At 59.4% G+C, this 16255-nt stretch overlaps 1 protein-coding gene across 1 annotated transcript; it reads left to right on the top strand.

Annotated features, from left to right (window-relative positions):
• The first annotated feature begins 6230 nt into the window (after window positions 1–6230).
• TBX2 (T-box 2) lies at window positions 6231–16255 on the top strand. Its single transcript, XM_027905226.1, has 7 exons — window positions 6231–7048; window positions 7751–8018; window positions 10534–10680; window positions 11838–11914; window positions 11994–12163; window positions 13404–14017; window positions 14879–16255. Exons 1-7 carry the CDS (start codon window positions 6684–6686, stop codon window positions 15323–15325), a joined length of 2088 nt encoding a protein of 695 aa, XP_027761027.1. The 5' UTR covers window positions 6231–6683; the 3' UTR covers window positions 15326–16255.

Genomic DNA, 16255 nt, shown 5'->3' with positions numbered 1-16255 from the left:
AAATCCCCTCCACTTCAATGAGCGCTTGTAGTGTCAGGCCCGCGCTGGGCGAGACGGCACGCGGGGACGGCGGGGAGGATTTGCTCAAGAGGCACTGTTTTTAAGGTGAGATTTGAAGGATGGAAGACAGATGGCAACTGGAGAGGACAAACGGATCAAGTGAAGGGTTTGTTTTCAGCGTGGAGGGGAAAACACAGGAGGGAATTACTGCTGGCTACAAAATGGGGGCTATTAATACCTGCAGCATCTCGAGCCCTGCACTTAGCCCGGTGTTGTCGGGACCCTCACGGGCACCACGGCGGGGGCAGGAGTGTGTTTTTCTCTGCGGAGATGAATTGATCCCAGCGTCGCGCTGAGTGTACCCAGACAAAGCTGGGAGAAGGGTTATTAGCCAGCCGGCGGCCCTGCCATTGTCCCCACTATCTTTTCTTCCCTTTCAGGCTCCCTCCCCGTGGCCCAGGTCTCAAAGACCATGTGTCAAGAGATTAGTGACCTGCGTGAAGGGCAATTGCTTGCTTTGTGCCGGCAGCCCGGCGTCGGGGGCTGTTATTTACTTGTTATTTGGCGCTGCCTCTGTTGAGGTATCCATGGAAAACGCGCCTGGAGAGCAATCTGCCGGCACTGCAGAGCTCATGCAGGCGGGGAGCTGGGAGAAGAGAGGCTTGAGGGTGGCAGGTCTCGGCAAACTCACTGTGTGCCCATGCCAAGACCCCAAAACTCCCAGGACGATCAGCACAAGAGCCCAGGACCTACAGAGAAGCGAGGAAAAAGCTGGGCAATGAGACAATTCAGTGCAATGCAGAGGTGCCCAGGAACGGTGATGGATCCAGGGCTGTGATGGGGCATTGCCCCACAGCAGTTTGTTTGCAGACTGGTTTCAGGACTTGAAAGATGGGAAGAGCCTGTCCTGCCTTCAGATCCCTGCTCCACCTCTCCGTGCCTCCGGCAGAAAAGGGCTCGGAGGAGCGCTGTGTTTTGGAGGAAATGTGGATGAAGATGATGAGCGTTGGCCCTTCCACGCAGTGCTGGTACACACCAGATTTGTTCATGGTGAAACACCCAGGAAAGGGACAGGTGCAATGAAAAGTGTTATTCCTGCCCAGGACCAGCTCCTGATTTATTCTAACTGTTTTTATTCTCTCGGCAGTGAAATGCCCTCTTCTGCAAACACAAGATGGTGATTTTTCTGCAATCCTAAAAGTCAAACCTAGACCAAAACCACAACTCACGTGACGGGGGAACAGCGGCGTCAGATCCTGCTTTAGATGTGATTCCAGACGTGTTCCCTGATCCTGTCTGAAGAAGACAGGCCGAGATGTGAGACCCCATCAGCGCTGCCCACCCAGGGCCGGCTCACTCGCCCCTCCTTTGATCCTGTAACTTCTGCCAAACTCCTGGAGGGAGAAAAGGGTTTCTGGGGATGCAAAGGGACTGGGGACCAGGAGGGCTGAGTGACCCTCATGAAGCTGGGGGCTGCCCTGCACTTTTCCCCCTTCCAGGGGCAACCAGTGGGGACTGCAACCACCAGGCACAGTTTGAAAAATAAAACTAAATCATGGGTCAGGACCCAGCCTGGGACATCCCCTGCCCTCAGGGATTTTGTTATCCCTTTACAGAAGGGAGTTATCCCTGCCCAGAAGGGGGTTTTGCCTCAGTGGAGGTTGCACCGATTGCAGAGCCCTTCGTGATTTTTTTCCCTTTCACTCCCGGCCCCTCCACTCTCAGAACCACCATTCTTGTTACTTTTCCCTGATTTTTCCCGGGACATCGTGGGCTGTGGGAGTCAGGCGGCCTCGTCCCAGCTGCTCCAGGCACTGTGCAGCGGAACGACCCCAAATCCTCACTGTTAATCTCGCGGAGGGAGCGGGCAGGAAGGCCCAACAGCATCATTCTATCAAATAACACAGTTTGCTGAAGCCCTTTGGTTTCAGAGACGAGCCGGCCACGGAACACAGGCGAACCGGGTGGACAACGGGACCCTGATTATTGATAGCCCAGTTATCAATACAGCCTCTGAGGGGGGACCGAGGCACCCGGGAGGGGGGGTTGACACCGACCCCGGGCTCCTGACATGGGGAGCTCCAACAAAACGGGGGATCCAGTGCTCTTCTTCCCCTCGGAGCCGAGCTGCGGTCACGCGTGGCGGCGGGCAGGGTGTGCTCGCCCCCAGCCCCATCCCATGACGGCGATGAGGCGGCGATAATGCCATTAGCCCGGGGATTACGCGCCCGCGCCGGGATGTGACACACTTTCTCAAATGGAAGTTTTTTAAACAGAGGGATTTACATGATCCCCCACCGTGCCCATCCATCCCTGTACCCATTCCCCTCGCCATCCTCGGTGCCAGAGCAGGTTCCAGGCGGGTCCCCCCCGCTCTGGGACAACCCGGACTGGAGCTCCCGTCTCCTTTTAAGGCAGCGGGCTGGGTGCGGGCTCGGCACCGCGCCCCGACGTGGGGAGCCGGGCAGCCCCGGGGACGCGGGGCTGGAGTGGGGGTCACTCCACCCCGTGCGGGGAGACGGCTCCGTAATTTAAGAAAAATAACGAAATAATTTAAAACTAAATTAGACGGAGGGTTGAGCGGGCTCCCAGCTCACAGCAGAGCGGAGTAACGAGGGAGCGGAGGACGCGTGTGTCCCCCCCGGCCGGGCCGGGGTCACTCGCCGCCCGCCCTGACAAACAGGCTGGGAAATGTGTTTATAAATTGTTCAAACTCTGGATAAACTTCAGCGGCGTTTGTGTCTGCGTCTCCCCGCCTGTTGTTATTTTCCAGAAATCTGGATTACTGGAAATATTTTCTTTAAAGCTGGAAAGAAATCTAAACAGTCTGAGGGCAGGGGGAGCTCGGAGCAGGGGGGACAGCCTGATAGATACCTTCAGGACGGAGGGAATTCCCCACCCCACACCTGCGGCTTCGCTCTGGGGGTCTCTGACATTCCTGGGTCTGCTCTTCTCCCAGGGAAGCACCGTGGACCCCAGTCCTATGGCACCTTCCCCCTCCCTCCATGGCACGGCCTGTTTCCGCCCCCGCTCGGGTTCCCCTACTTGGGAAGGTGCGAGAAGCTGGGCCATCCTCCCCAGGGTGTCCTCTTGCCGTGGCATCAGTGCTGGGAATCGGGGGGGACCCGACAGAAAACCCGTTCGCCTGGAGCCCCTTCCCCGGCCGCGGCTGGTGCACCCCGTTGGGGGGGAGCGCTCCCCGGAGCGCGGGGCAGCCACAGCCCGGTGGAGCCGGGAGGAGGGGAAGGCGGAGGCCCGGCTGCTTGTGAGAATTGTTATTTTTCATCAATCACCCGCAATTTGTGTAAGTGCCCCGGACAGGACACCAGCCGTCCTGCTGGCTGGGGTCACGGAGACAACACAGCGATGGAGAAGAGCAAATTGCATTTGCTCACCAGCTCACAGATCCAAATTACGGCCCTCGCATGGCGCGGGGAAGGGAGCGAAAGGTCCATGTGACATGAGGGAAATATGAAGGACTTTGACAGGTCTTAAACGGCCTGGCGCCAAGGCCTAAGTCTACCGGCTAAAAATAGAAAAGGGATGATGAGTGGAGATGGGCAGAGATGAAAGGGGAAGAGCGAGCGGGGCCGCGCTGCGGGGCGGGTGGGGCGCGGAGGCGGCCCGATGGGACAGTTTCCCCGGGCTGGACCGGGACAGATCCCCAGGACGGATCTCCGGGACAAATTCGCGAGGCTGCGCGGCCTCCATCCGCCCGGCCTGGGGACCGCTCGCCGGTGTGGTGCCGGGCCCGCAGGAGGCCGGGGCGGCTCCCGGGAGCCGGGCACGGTGGCCCCAAGCGCTGTAGGTTGGAAAACCCTTCCTGGAAGGGGGCTGCGCGGGGACAGCTCTCTTCCCCGGGGCACAGCTGCCCTCGGGGCGTTAGCCGATGCTGTCGGCTCCTCTCTCCGTGCCCGGTGCTCGGTCACCAACGGGGCGATGCACGGCCTGTCCCGTCCATGGGTGCGGGCTCCTGAGTCGTGTCCGTGCCCGCAGTGGATACCGTGGTCCCCGTTACCCCTCCACCCCCGCAGTCCCCTTATGGGGCGCCCCTACGGAAGGTCGGGGAGACGAGGCTGCTCTGGACCGGTTTTATTCCTCAGATGAGGCCGGTTGTGGTGTTACAGCAGGGCGGGGGGTGGCCCCGAGGGGAGGCGACCTTTCTTCGAGGGGACGCGGCTGTGTCCAGGCCCAGAGGAACAGCAGGCGGGGTGTCCGTGGGAGAACCGCCCCGGCCTGAGGGGATTCGCCTCGGGGCAATGAAAGGCTCCGCTTTTACTTTGTGAGGCGAGAATTTGGGGAAAAAAAAAAAAACAAAAAAAAACCAACAAAAAAAACCAAGCAAGCCCCACTTTTGCCAAAGCTGCCGTCAGCAGTTTTCCGTGGCGGCAAGGAAGCAAAGTCCAAATTGGGTCTAAATTTCAGTCCCCGCTGCCCGTTCAATGGTCAGCGGGACCCCCCTCCCCGCTCCGCTGCCCAGGGCAGTCCCGGGGGGGGACGCGCGGTGCGGGGCCGGGAGCGATGCGGGGCCGGGCGCGGTGCGGGCAGAGGTGAACCTGCTGCGGGACGCGGGCAGGTGGTGATCGGCCCGGAGAACAACCCGGGGCCGGGGCTCCGCGTGGCGCCGGGGACAGCGGGCGGGGGTCTCTATCGGCAGAATGAACGGGGACAGAGGGATAAGGAGAAGTCGGGATGGGAAGGGGGCATCGGGAGGTCCCTGCGTCCCACCCCGCGCGGGGAGCAGCGACGCGCGGCCACGAGGGCTCCGAGCTGCTGCGGCCGCTCCTCGCTGCGCATCCCGTGGAGCGGGAGGGCCGGGGGCGGAGGGGGGGGCCAGGCCGGGGGACAGAGGAGTGGGCCGACGGTCACCCCCCCCCGTCCCGCCTGGCCGCAGCGCAGGCGGCGGGGGCAGGAGCCTTGGAAGGATGGCAGGGCGCTTTTTGAAGATTTGGGGGTAAATATGAAGTGACAAGAGACGGGTCTTTATTGTGAGGGCTCAGCCGCCTGGCGCCAGGGCCCTCTTCAGCCACCGCGGCCCTCAGTTAATCAGCGCAGATCTCCAAACCGGCCTCTCCGAGGGGACACCCACCGCGCCCGCCGCCCCCCCCCCCCCCCCCCGGGCCCCGGCGCGGCGGGACCGGCCCTAATCCCTCAGCAAACAGCCCCGGAGTGTCCCCCCTCCTCCTTATCTGCCTCCCCCCACCCGGGTAAACAGCCCCTCCGGCCGGGCACAGCCGCGCCGGCCCCCGGCCGAGCAGCCGACGCGTCCCGACGGCGGGGTCCGCGCTTCCGCCGTGGGCGCGGAGCTGCGGGCGGGACCCCCCCCACCACCACCGCGGTCCGGGCGGCTGCCGGCAGGGCGGGGGGCGACGGCTGGGAGCGACTCACCCGCGCTGGAGGTGGCCGCTCGGGGCCTCGCCGCCGCCCGCAGCTCTCCGCAGGGCCGCGCTCCCGGCGGCCGCCCCGTCGGCGCTGCGCGGCCGTGCGCGGAGCGGCGGGCGGGGCGCGCCCCACCGCGATCCGCTCTCCAGGATCTGTTGCAAAGCGGCCGCTGCCGGGTTCGCCCGGCCGCTCCCCCCCCACCCCTCCCCGGCCCCGCCGCCCCCGCGGAGACCGGCGGGGGCCTCTGCCGCCGCCCCCCGCCCCCGTGGCTCCGCTCCCCTCTCCGCCGAGGTGGCTCCGCGCTGGCCCCGCACCGGCGGCGCAGCCGGGGCTGACCCGGTATGCGGAAAGGAGCCGGGGGTGGGATTTCGAGCACTTTTCTCTGTCATTGGTTAATATTTTATTCTGTTGACATGTTTTCTTACTGCCGATGCTTCCGACACCTTCTTCTTTTTTTTTTTTCCTCCCCCTTTTTTTTTTTTTTTCCCTCTTCTTCCCTTCCTCCCTCCCTCCGCGCCCCCCGCCCCCCCGCGCCCGGAGCTTGGCCGGAGCTGTCAAAACCCCGCCTATGCAGATCCACAATTGGTCTGAAACGCGTAAAATCAGCAATCAAGGGGGCTTGGCTCATTAGCGGGCGGATCAGAGCAGGAAGGACATGTGAGATAGTCACAGTTTTACAGAGATCAGGACAAGATCTCACCGTTCCCACTCGGCTCCTTTGGCCATGAGCAGCCCGAGCCCCAGCGCCGAGCGCGGAGCGCGGAGCCGGGCCGGCCCCGCCGGGGCTCAGCCCGGGCCCGCGGGGGTGTGAGGGCAGCGCGGCCGCCCCTGCCCCGCCGCGCCCCGCGCAGCCCCGCGCAGCCCCAGCCCGGCTTTTGTTTCTATTTTAGTGTCGGGAAGGACTTTCCTGGGAGGGCTCGTTCCCTCGCTCGCTCTCCCTCGCTGCAACAACAACAACAAAAAATAAGGACCTACTGTCTCCCCTCCGCAGACTGGGAGTCCCAGGAGCCGGGAACTGCCTCGCTATTTTTTTGTTTTTTCTTTCTTCTTCTTTTTTTTTCTTTTTTTTTTTTTTTCCCGAATCTAGTTCCGCTGATTTTCGCCTTTTTTTTTTGTATGCTTTTTTTTTTTAAGCGTGTGTGTGTGCCGTTGATTTTTCTTCCTCTTCCAGAGACTCAAGCGAGTTCGCTGGGCAGGAGAGGGGGAAAAAATTAAAAAAAAAAACAAAACCACAAATACACACAAGCGCATTTTTTTGTAAAGGGAATCCCTCTTTTTCTCCTGGATTTGTGGATGCACCGATGAGAGATCCAGCCTTCCCAGGGACTGCCATGGCTTACCACCCCTTCCACGCACCCCGGCCGGCTGACTTCCCCATGTCCGCTTTCCTCGCAGCCGCCCAGCCGTCCTTTTTCCCGGCTCTGGCTCTGCCTCCGGCGGCGCTGGCGAAGCCCATGCCGGACCCGGGACTGGCCGGGGCGGCCGAGGCCGGGCTGCACGTCTCGGCCCTGGGACACCACCACCAAGCCGCCCATCTGCGCTCGCTCAAGAGCCTGGAGCCCGAGGAGGAGGTCGAGGACGACCCCAAAGTAACGCTGGAAGCCAAAGAGCTCTGGGACCAGTTCCACAAGCTGGGTACCGAGATGGTGATCACCAAGTCTGGGAGGTAAGAGCCGGCCCCACACGGCCCCGCGCAGCCCCCACAGCCCGCCCCGCACCTGCGCGGCCGCGCAGCGCACTCGCCCCTCTCTCCATCCCGCTTCCCATCCGCCCCCGAGAATCAGCGCGGGGACTTTCGATCTCTGGAGTTTTTCGGAGGTGTTTCCCCCCCACGCCTTCTCCGAGCTTTCTCGCCACCCCCCCCCCCCCCCCCCAGGTACTACTTTTCGGAGCGCGATCCCAAATTAAATTCGTGCCCGTTAATTGAGCGCCCGAAATCCGCCTCTCCCGTTGTTAACGCCGCTTCCCTCCGCTTCCTTCCCTTCTGCCAAACTTTCCCCGCGTCCGGGGTCGTCCCCGGCCCTGTCCGTGGCCCCGGGCCCGGGGGAGGCAGCGGCGGGGCTGCCGGGGTGCCGGGCGAGAGGGTCGGCTCAGGGCAGAGAAACGGGGTATAACTAGGATGTGTTTTCGCCCCTTATTTCCCATAATGGGATTTTTGAGCTTTTCCCTGCTTTCTGCGAGCTGCAGAGCGGGATGAGAAGCGGTGGGACGTGAGGAAGTCTGGGAATGCTCAGCAAACTAAACTAGAAGATGGTGGTTTGGAAGCGGCATCCGGGGCCGGGCGGTGCGGGGGGCTCGGCGGGGCCGGGGCCGTCGGGGGTCGGTGGCGGGCGGGCACAGCCCTGTACCGCTCTGGGTCTCTCCGCAGGAGGATGTTCCCCCCGTTCAAGGTGCGGGTGAGCGGCCTGGACAAGAAGGCCAAGTACATTTTGCTGATGGATATAGTGGCGGCCGACGATTGCCGGTACAAGTTCCACAACTCCCGCTGGATGGTGGCCGGCAAGGCCGACCCGGAGATGCCCAAGCGCATGTACATCCACCCCGACAGCCCGGCCACGGGGGAGCAGTGGATGGCCAAACCTGTTGCCTTTCACAAGCTCAAGCTCACCAACAACATCTCGGACAAGCACGGCTTTGTAAGTGCGGCTGCGGGGCAGAGTGTGGCCCCCCGGGCAGGCAAGGGGGTTGCCCGGTGCCCTTGCTGCCCGGCCCGAGGGGAACGGCGGGGCTTTTAAGGGCTCCTCCAGCCGGGTCGGGCTGGGCGGCGGGGCCTGGCTGGGCCTTGCGGTGGCCTGGCTGTCCCGCAGCCTCCCCAGCCCCTACTCCTGCCCGGCAGCGAGGGGCATCTCCCCTTCCCCGCGGGAAAAGGGGGGGTTGTGTTGGGGGCAGCCTCGGGATTCGCTTGGCTCCCACATCCGCGACCTCAAAGGCCTGTCCTGCCGCTTCTTCCCGGCCCTCGAGGCTCTGCGGGGACAGGGGCTTGGGGTGGTGCGTGTGCGGGGCCGAGACCGTGCGGGGGTTGCAGAAAGAGCAGCCCCGACGGGGCGGTGGGGCCGCGGCCCACCAGGGGCTGTGGGTGCGGGCCGGGCCGAACCGGGCCGGGCAGGGGGAGCGGAGGCGGCGGCACCTGCGCTGGGTTCCCGCGGCCGGGAGCGGGGCTGGAGCCGTTGGCAGCCTCGGCTCCACACCAGCTGCATCTGCGAGCCCTTATTTAATCCTCTATTGATCGTATCTGCACCACCTAAAGGAGGTAAAACAGGACAAACAAACAAACAATAAAAAAAAAAATACAGCCAAGAAAACCACCAACCAAAATAAACAAAGTGAGGGAAAAGAGAGAGAAAGGAAAGAAAGAAAGGGGAGCGTGTTGGCCGTTTGCAGAGACCCGCAGAAAGCAGGGTCAGAACGCGAGGGGAGCGCGGTCCTGCGGGAATGCTCGGAGGGGGAAATCCCAGCGCCCCACCAGCTCTGTAGGCTCTGCAGCCTCTGGTCATGCATTTAGGGCAATAAAGGGAAAGTTCATCGTGCAGCGTTGGTGATACAGCAATTAGCGGGGAGCCGGAGGAGCTGCGGGACCCCGCTCAGGTGGGGAGGGCAGAGCAGCTCCGCACCTCCCGGAGAACTTTCCTCTCTCTTTTTGGTTTTTTCCCCCCTCCTCTTTTTATTTTTTTCCATTTTCCTTTTTATTTTTTTTTCCTCCTGTCTTTTTATTTTTTCTCTTTAGGCAGGAAAGAGCGTCTTTGTTAAATAATAGATTGCGAGGTTATTTATAGCCAGCAAGGTAAATCGATAGAGAAGGAGTCTAAAAAATACGAGGTTTTTTTGTACTGGTTAAAAACTAGTTTGATTCAGCGTTTTTAACGGTTCGCCTCCTTCAATTAAAGATTTCTGGTGTCTGTCGTTGTCCAAAATCCGGACTGTGTTAAATCTGGGAGATGAGGGTTTAGCCAGTGCCCATCTGGTCAGAGAGGGATGATTATTTTTTTTTTTAAAGAAATGCAGATTTGCACGCCTGAATGAGACTTTTTGCACCATTTTCATGATAAATCCCGTCTAGATTATATCAATATAACAGCGATCCGATAGTTCATCAGCAGGTGATTATTGCTTGGGTTACCAAAAAAAAAGAAAAAAAAAAAAGAAAAAAAAAAAAGAGGGGATTTTCTTTATTACCTTCTAAACCGAAATGAAGTGATAATTATTTAGCCATTTGGCCGACGTTCTTTGACAATAATTACTCAAGCTTTCGCCGTTCCCCTACCAATTCCGGGCGGTGAATTCTGCATTTCAGTCCGACCACAGCAGGTTGGGGAATTATTTAAACGCTATCGGGCAGGAAAACAGGCAGCGAGGGGCAGGGGGTTGGAGCCGCCCCAGGGGCGCCGCTCGGACTGGGGGGTTCAGGCCCTTCCGAAAATCCCCAGCCAAATTGTGGGGAATTCGGGTTTAAAAAAATAAAATAAATTTTAAAAAATCCTACAAACCAAACTGAAAAAAAAAAAATAAAACGAGCGGGTAGAGAACGGCTCTGAATGCTGGCGAGGCTTTTAGACACCTGGCTGAGGGGGAAAAAAAAATGTCTGTTCCTTCTGCAGCGTTGCTCCGAGACATAAATTTGCCATGGTTCGTGGTGAAATGCTCCTTTCAGGTCCCAGGCGTTGGCTGGGGCTGGCAGCGGCTCCTGCCGCCCCCGACACTAACCCAGAACCTTTTAACATTTTTTTTTTTTTTTGTGGTGGTGGTGAGGGAGAGTAACTTTTGTTTTCCAAGGACGGAAATATGAAAAGCGGCGAGAAACGTGTCGAATAGTCGCCTCGCGTTCACAAGGTTGTAATAAAACAGGGAGATCCCTTTTGCTGCTTTATTGCCATGCTTAACACCCGCAAAGATGCTGCTGTGCCTGCGTTGCCTGACCTCCTTTGAGAGCAGATCCTGCAACGGCATCAACAAAAACCCACGAAATCTCCCTCTTTGGCATCCGCCGGCTTTCCTTCCTCATGGCGAATTTGCGGGGGTTATTATTAATTTTTTTTTTTCGGTTGTTTTCGGGGAGAAAAGGGAAAATTTTTTTAGGGAGGGATCTGGACGAGCGTGTCCCGCGGATTGTGGGGCTGATGGCAGGCCGCGGGCTCTGCTCTCTCGCCCATCCAGACCATCCTGAACTCCATGCACAAGTACCAGCCCAGGTTCCACATAGTCCGGGCCAACGACATCCTCAAGCTGCCCTACAGCACCTTCCGCACCTACGTGTTCCCCGAGACCGACTTCATCGCCGTCACTGCCTACCAGAACGACAAGGTACGGCTGGGCAGCCCCTGCCCTGTCCCTACCCCTGCTCTCACCCCTGGCTCAACCCTTACCCCTTTATTAGGGTGTATTTACGTACATGTGTGTGCTGAGGATATTTTGGGGCAGAGTGGCCATAAAGCAGTAATGGGAGAAAGGTTAAACCCCAAGCCCTCAGAGCAGGATGCATCCTCATACTACTCCTATTATCATCGCTATTTTTAATACTAACACCAATGTCATTATCAGTATTTCAATTATTACTATTAATAATTTCCTCATGGGGTTAGTTGCATCTTTCTGGGCCTTGGGAGTCTTTGCTGCAGGCCCCGGCTGTGGAGAGCAGCAGTAGGCCTGGGCAGCCTCACCCAGAAGGTGCCCTGGCCTCTGGAGGAGCCAAAAAGTAGAGCCAGATAAGCTAATTTTAGTTGCTTTCGTGATTTAGCAAGTGTCACCCTGTGATCAACCAGAGCCAGGAGAACTCGGTGGGGAGCAGAGAACCTCTGCCGTCCCCCTCCAAGAGTTGTGTGGATGTGTGTGTGTTTTAACCCAAAAGCTGACCCCCCACCTCCACCCCTGGCTGCTGATGCTAATTGACAGCTCTGTCTGAGGGTCCTGGTGGGCTTGTTTCCCTCGTAAAGTTTATGGCGAAGAGTCACAATCGATTAAAGAGCACTTTGTCTGCTCGCCCGCCGCAAGCTGCGCGGGGCGGCCGCCGGCCGTGGGCCCCGTCGGGCGGGGGATGCTCGGGCCGGGGGATTCGCGGGCCGGGGGTCGCGGCGGGGCCGGGCAGCCGGGCCTTTTCCAGAGCCCCTCTCGGGGCCGTGTTTCAGAGCCATGCATTATTGAGCGCCCTGATGTCGCCGGCCCCAGCAGCCCGTGGCGGGGAAGGGATAAGAATAGCTTTTAACCAGCGCCGCGCAGCTCAGTCGCCATCTTCCCTCCGGGGGGCCGTGAAAAATAACTTCCTATCATTAAGACGCTATTAATAATTCAAGCCCAAACCTCAGCATCATTTTTAATAAAGCATGCGGTGTGTTAACGCGGGGCCGCGGCGCGTTCCGCAGCCTGCGCCGAGCACCCCACGCTCCCCGACGGCGGCGGGGCCGGGTGGGGGGGTGGTGACCAGGGCTTCACGCCACCTCCTCTGTCCTTCTCCCCCTCCGCAGATCACCCAGCTGAAAATCGATAACAACCCCTTCGCCAAGGGCTTTCGGGACACGGGCAATGGCCGGCGGGAGAAGAGGTAAGGGGCGCGCCCGTCCCCCCCCGGCTTCGTGCCCGCGGGGGGACGGGCAGTGCCCAACGCTGCCTCTCGCCTGTAGGAAGCAGCTCTCGCTGCCGTCCCTGCGGATGTACGAGGAGCCCTGCAAGCCCGATCGCGACGGCGGGGAGTCGGACGCCTCCTCCTGCGAGCCCTCGGCCGTGCGCGACGCCCTCCACTCGCCCGTGGGTGCCCTCCCCAGCCCCCTGCGCCTCAAGGGCAGCGGCAGAGGTAACGGAGGAGTCCCCAAACGCCCCCAAACATAGGGGTTCTACTCTCTCGGGCTGCTACGTGAGGGGTCAGTGAGGCAAAACACCTAGGAAAAAAAAGATGGGGATGCGCGAGGAGGAAAAGACAAGAACCGAGCAAACACAAATGGCACTGCAACGTTTTTTCTCTTTATATATTTTATTTTGAACATATATTACTTTTCTATACAGCTTATATCTTGTAGTTATGTTATACAAGGAGAAATGGTAAGGCAGACCATGCGCTCTCCATATTAGCCTGGCTACTCACTGGTGTGTGCCCTGCCTTCCATGGGAAGCTCACACTCCCTTAAAAAAAAAAAAAGAAAATAGAAAAAAGAGGGGGAAAAAAAAGAATTAATTCATTTGAAAGGAGAAAAAAATGTTGCAACTCCAGGGCTGCAAGCTGGTAAACGAAAATAAACCAGCAGCTCCACGTAGCAGTTCCTCGACGCTGGGTTTTGTCTTGCCGCACTATCAATCTGCTCTTTAAACTTTCCACCAGCCCGATTCCCTGCAAGCCTTCATCAAAATTGCCACCCCCCCCTCCCCCCCCGAGCTGGAGGGAGGGTTTATTACACCCCTCTCTATTTTCAAAGGCTTCCCCGAATATTCGCCCCAGCCTGCAGAGCTTCACCTCACCCGCACCAAAAGGCTTTTTTCGTTTAGCGGAGCCGGGCAGGGGTTCAGCTCCCCTCGCCAGCCCCTCGCGTCCCCCTTCCTCCTCTGAGAGCTCAATGGGGTTTTTTAAATTAAAACCCCTTTTAGGAGCGCCTGTGCCATACTCCCTGCCTTAGAACTGCCTCTTTAACCTGCCTCAACCTGCACATTTGGAATAAATCCACGGCGCGCAGTTGATCAGCTCCACGTAATTAAATCTGTAGAGGACCATTTCCTCCCGCGCTGTCCAGCGCCCGCTCTCCTCATCCCCCAGCTCGGAGTTTGCAGCTAACGAGGGTGATGCTGTAATAGATTTTGGTTCTCCATCAAACATGTTTTTCCTGTTTGGCAGAGCAACAGGACTGCTGTTGTTAATCCCCTTTTCCCCAGAGCGGCCGTAGCACGAGGGCCGGTTTCTGCCCCCGAAATGAGTTTCGCTCATCAATAGGTCGCAGCTTCGCTGCCGCAACCTCTCCCTGACACCAGGGCTCTTGCGAGTGACCCACTCCTCGCCTCCCCTGGGTGCTTCTGCTCTGACCCTCTGCCCCTCCATCCCCTTGCAGAGGAGAAGCCGGGGGCCGACAGCGACGCGGAGGTGGAGAAGGTGCCCGAGGAGCGGCCGGTGGCAGCCGCCAGCCCCAGCGGGGAGGACGCGACGCCCCGCGGCAGCCCCCGGTGCCTGGAGGAGCGGGGCAAGGAGAGGCACAGCCCGGAGAAGGTCAAGGATGGCGCTTCCCCCCGGGAGGGTCCCGGCGAGGGCCTGTTTGGCACGCGGGGCCTGGAGAAGGACAAGGTGGAGGGACGGAGGAAAGAGACGGAGCCGGGCAAGAAGGACACGGAGGGCGGCGGGCTGGGCAAGGAGGCCTTCGCCCCGCTGATGGTGCACACGGACAGCCCCCCGCACCTCAGCGCCGGGCACCTGCAGAGCCTGGCGCTCTCCGGCCTCCACGGGCAGCAGTTCTTCAGCCCGCTGGGCGCGGGGCAGCCCCTCTTCATCCACCCGGGACAGTTCGCCATGGCCCCCGGCGCCTTCTCTGCCATGGGCATGGGACACTTGCTGGCCTCGGTGACCGGTGGGGGCAGCCTGGAGAATGGAGCCCTCTCGTCCGCCCCCGGTGCGGCAGGGACGGCCACTCCCTTCCCTTTCCACCTCTCCCAGCACATGTTGGCCTCTCAGGTAAGACCCCACGCCCGTCCTGCATCCCCATCCCCATCCCTGCTGTCTGGTTAGGCCCTTGGACCTTATCTTCCTGTCTTCCCAAAAGGCACCCTAAATGAGTGGAGGACTTGGAGGATGCAGGCCAGGCCTGACCAGCATCACCCCCCTGCTGGGGACATGCAGGGTGGCCCCAGTGCAGGAAAAGTGCTGTTGGTGCCCCCAGCCTCCCCCAGGCCCTCTTCAGCCCGTGGGGATGAGAGGGTGACACCCCTGACATTGCTGCCTGGTGGGAGACATTTAGAAAGTTGGCCTCAGGGGTGATTTGAGGAGGAATCTTGATTTTTTTTGCAGCTGCCATGGCTCTTCCATAGGCAAGGGCAGAGTCAGGAGCTGTGGCCCTGCCTGACCTGGCTGTCCCCATCCAGCATCCCACCATCTCCCTGTCAGCTTTGAAACAGCTTCCACAATGCCTGGGCTTGTGCTGCCTTTCCCATCCCCTCTGATGAAATACACGAAGATGTCTTTGAACTCCCCTAATTTATCGATCCTGCTTAACAATGTGTTTTAATGTGGTTAAGGGTTTGTGATGCTGCACAGACGAGGGCACGCAGCACGCAGGGAGGGGACGGGGCAGGCCTCGGAGAGGGATTTGTGCTCGGTGTCACCAGCCTGGGCCAGTGTGGGGTGGATGGGGACCCCCATCCCTCAGCCTGTTCCACACGGATATCCCCTCACTGTGTTTTTAGGGCGTCCCAGCTTTGCCTCGGCTTTCTTGGGGAAGGCGGCTGGAGGGCAGGCAGGGGGGGAGACGCAGCGGGGCATCACCCCAGCTCTGACCCAGCATCAGCACAGCTCTGACCCCTGTTCCTCTCTCCACAGGGAATCCCGATGCCCACCTTCGGCGGACTCTTCCCCTACCCCTACACCTACATGGCGGCGGCAGCGGCGGCCGCCTCGGCCATGCCGGCCACCAGCGCGGCGGCCGCGGGGCCGCTGTCCCGCAACCCCTTCCTGGGCAGCAGCCGCCCCCGCCTGCGCTTCAGCCCCTACCAGCTCCCGGTCACCATCCCGCCCAGCACCAACCTGCTGACCACCGGCCTCCCCGCCAGCCTCAACCCCGGCTCCGAGGGCTCCAAGGCCGGCAGCAGCCGCGAATCCAGCCCCCTCCCCGAGGTGCCCCTGCACAAGGGGGGCAGCCAGCGCCCTGCCGCCTCCCCCAAGGGCTCCCTGAAGGAGTCCCTCAATGAACTGCAGAACATCCAGAGACTGGTGAGCGGGCTGGAGAGCCAGCGGGAGCTGTCACCCGGCAGGGAATCCCCCAAGTGACCGACAGGGCGGGCAGCGAGCCCTCCCGGCAGGGTGGAAAGCACTGGTATTTTGTACAGCACAGTATAAATATTTATTGTGGAGCGAGAGGTGGGCGAGGACAGGGAGCGGAGTGCTGGAGCGAAGGGATGGACCCCCCGCCGGCCAAGCGGACCCACCACCCCAGCCAGGAGGGAGCGGTCACAGCGTGGGGCTCGCCTGCCCCTTCAGCTGCGGGGCTGGGAGCGGCTCCCCCCACTCCAGCGAGGCCACGGAGCCCCCAGGACCCCCCATTCCCCCCATTCCGGGCACTGGGAAGCTCAAGGGGGGGTAACGAGCCCGTGTGGAGACACCTGATGGACGGGGCCACTCCGACTCCATCCCCAGCCCCGACCCCGGGCGGGTGAGGGGGGTCAAACCCTCATCTGTGCAAGGGGAGGGGGAAGGAAAAAATAATTAAAAAAAAAAAAAGAAGAAGAAGAAGAAGAAGAAAAAAATAAAGATATAAGGAACAGAAGATGGAAAACAAACCGCCTCGGCAGCCACCGCGCAGAGTGGGCACGGCGGGGGAGCCTCGTGGGTACCTGGGCAGATATTTATGAAATAAATGGTAATTTGTGTAAATAAGCTATAAGGATCCCAGAATATGCAAATTGGTATTAATTTATTCAGAGTTGTACATTGGTGTGTACATAATATTTAGAGTTTAACTCATCGCATTTAAGGGTTTTTTTCTTTTTTTTTTTTCATTTTACATGAACATATATATTGTAAATGAAAACTATTTAGCTCTTTGTGATTGAAGGAGATATCGGTTTCTCTAACTGTGTTTTAAAATATTGTTTATCCCGCCTGTTCTCTAGGACAATCATGTGCCACCGGTAAAACGATTTTTGGAGTCACTGAAACTAAGAGTTTTCAATCCTTTAATGGACTTTTGCAAGAAAAAAA

This window comes from Empidonax traillii, unplaced genomic scaffold (assembly GCF_003031625.1).
Source record: "Empidonax traillii isolate 1590-97213 ecotype Southwest subspecies unplaced genomic scaffold, ASM303162v1 scaffold1132:size609636, whole genome shotgun sequence".
In the NCBI taxonomy this organism is placed as follows: domain Eukaryota; kingdom Metazoa; phylum Chordata; class Aves; order Passeriformes; family Tyrannidae; genus Empidonax; species Empidonax traillii.
Note: the sequence above shows the minus strand (reverse complement) of the source record. Positions and strands in the feature narration are given on the sequence as shown.

Excerpts from the sequence above, each read along its gene's own strand:
- TBX2 (XM_027905226.1), top strand. The coding sequence starts at position 6,684 with ATGAGAGATCCAGCCTTCCCAGGGACTGCCATGGCTTACCACCCCTTC. Across the intron at positions 8,019-10,533 it reads TCTCGGACAAGCACGGCTTT|ACCATCCTGAACTCCATGCA; the intron begins GTAAGTGCGGCT and ends TCGCCCATCCAG. Across the intron at positions 11,915-11,993 it reads AATGGCCGGCGGGAGAAGAG|GAAGCAGCTCTCGCTGCCGT; the intron begins GTAAGGGGCGCG and ends TCTCGCCTGTAG.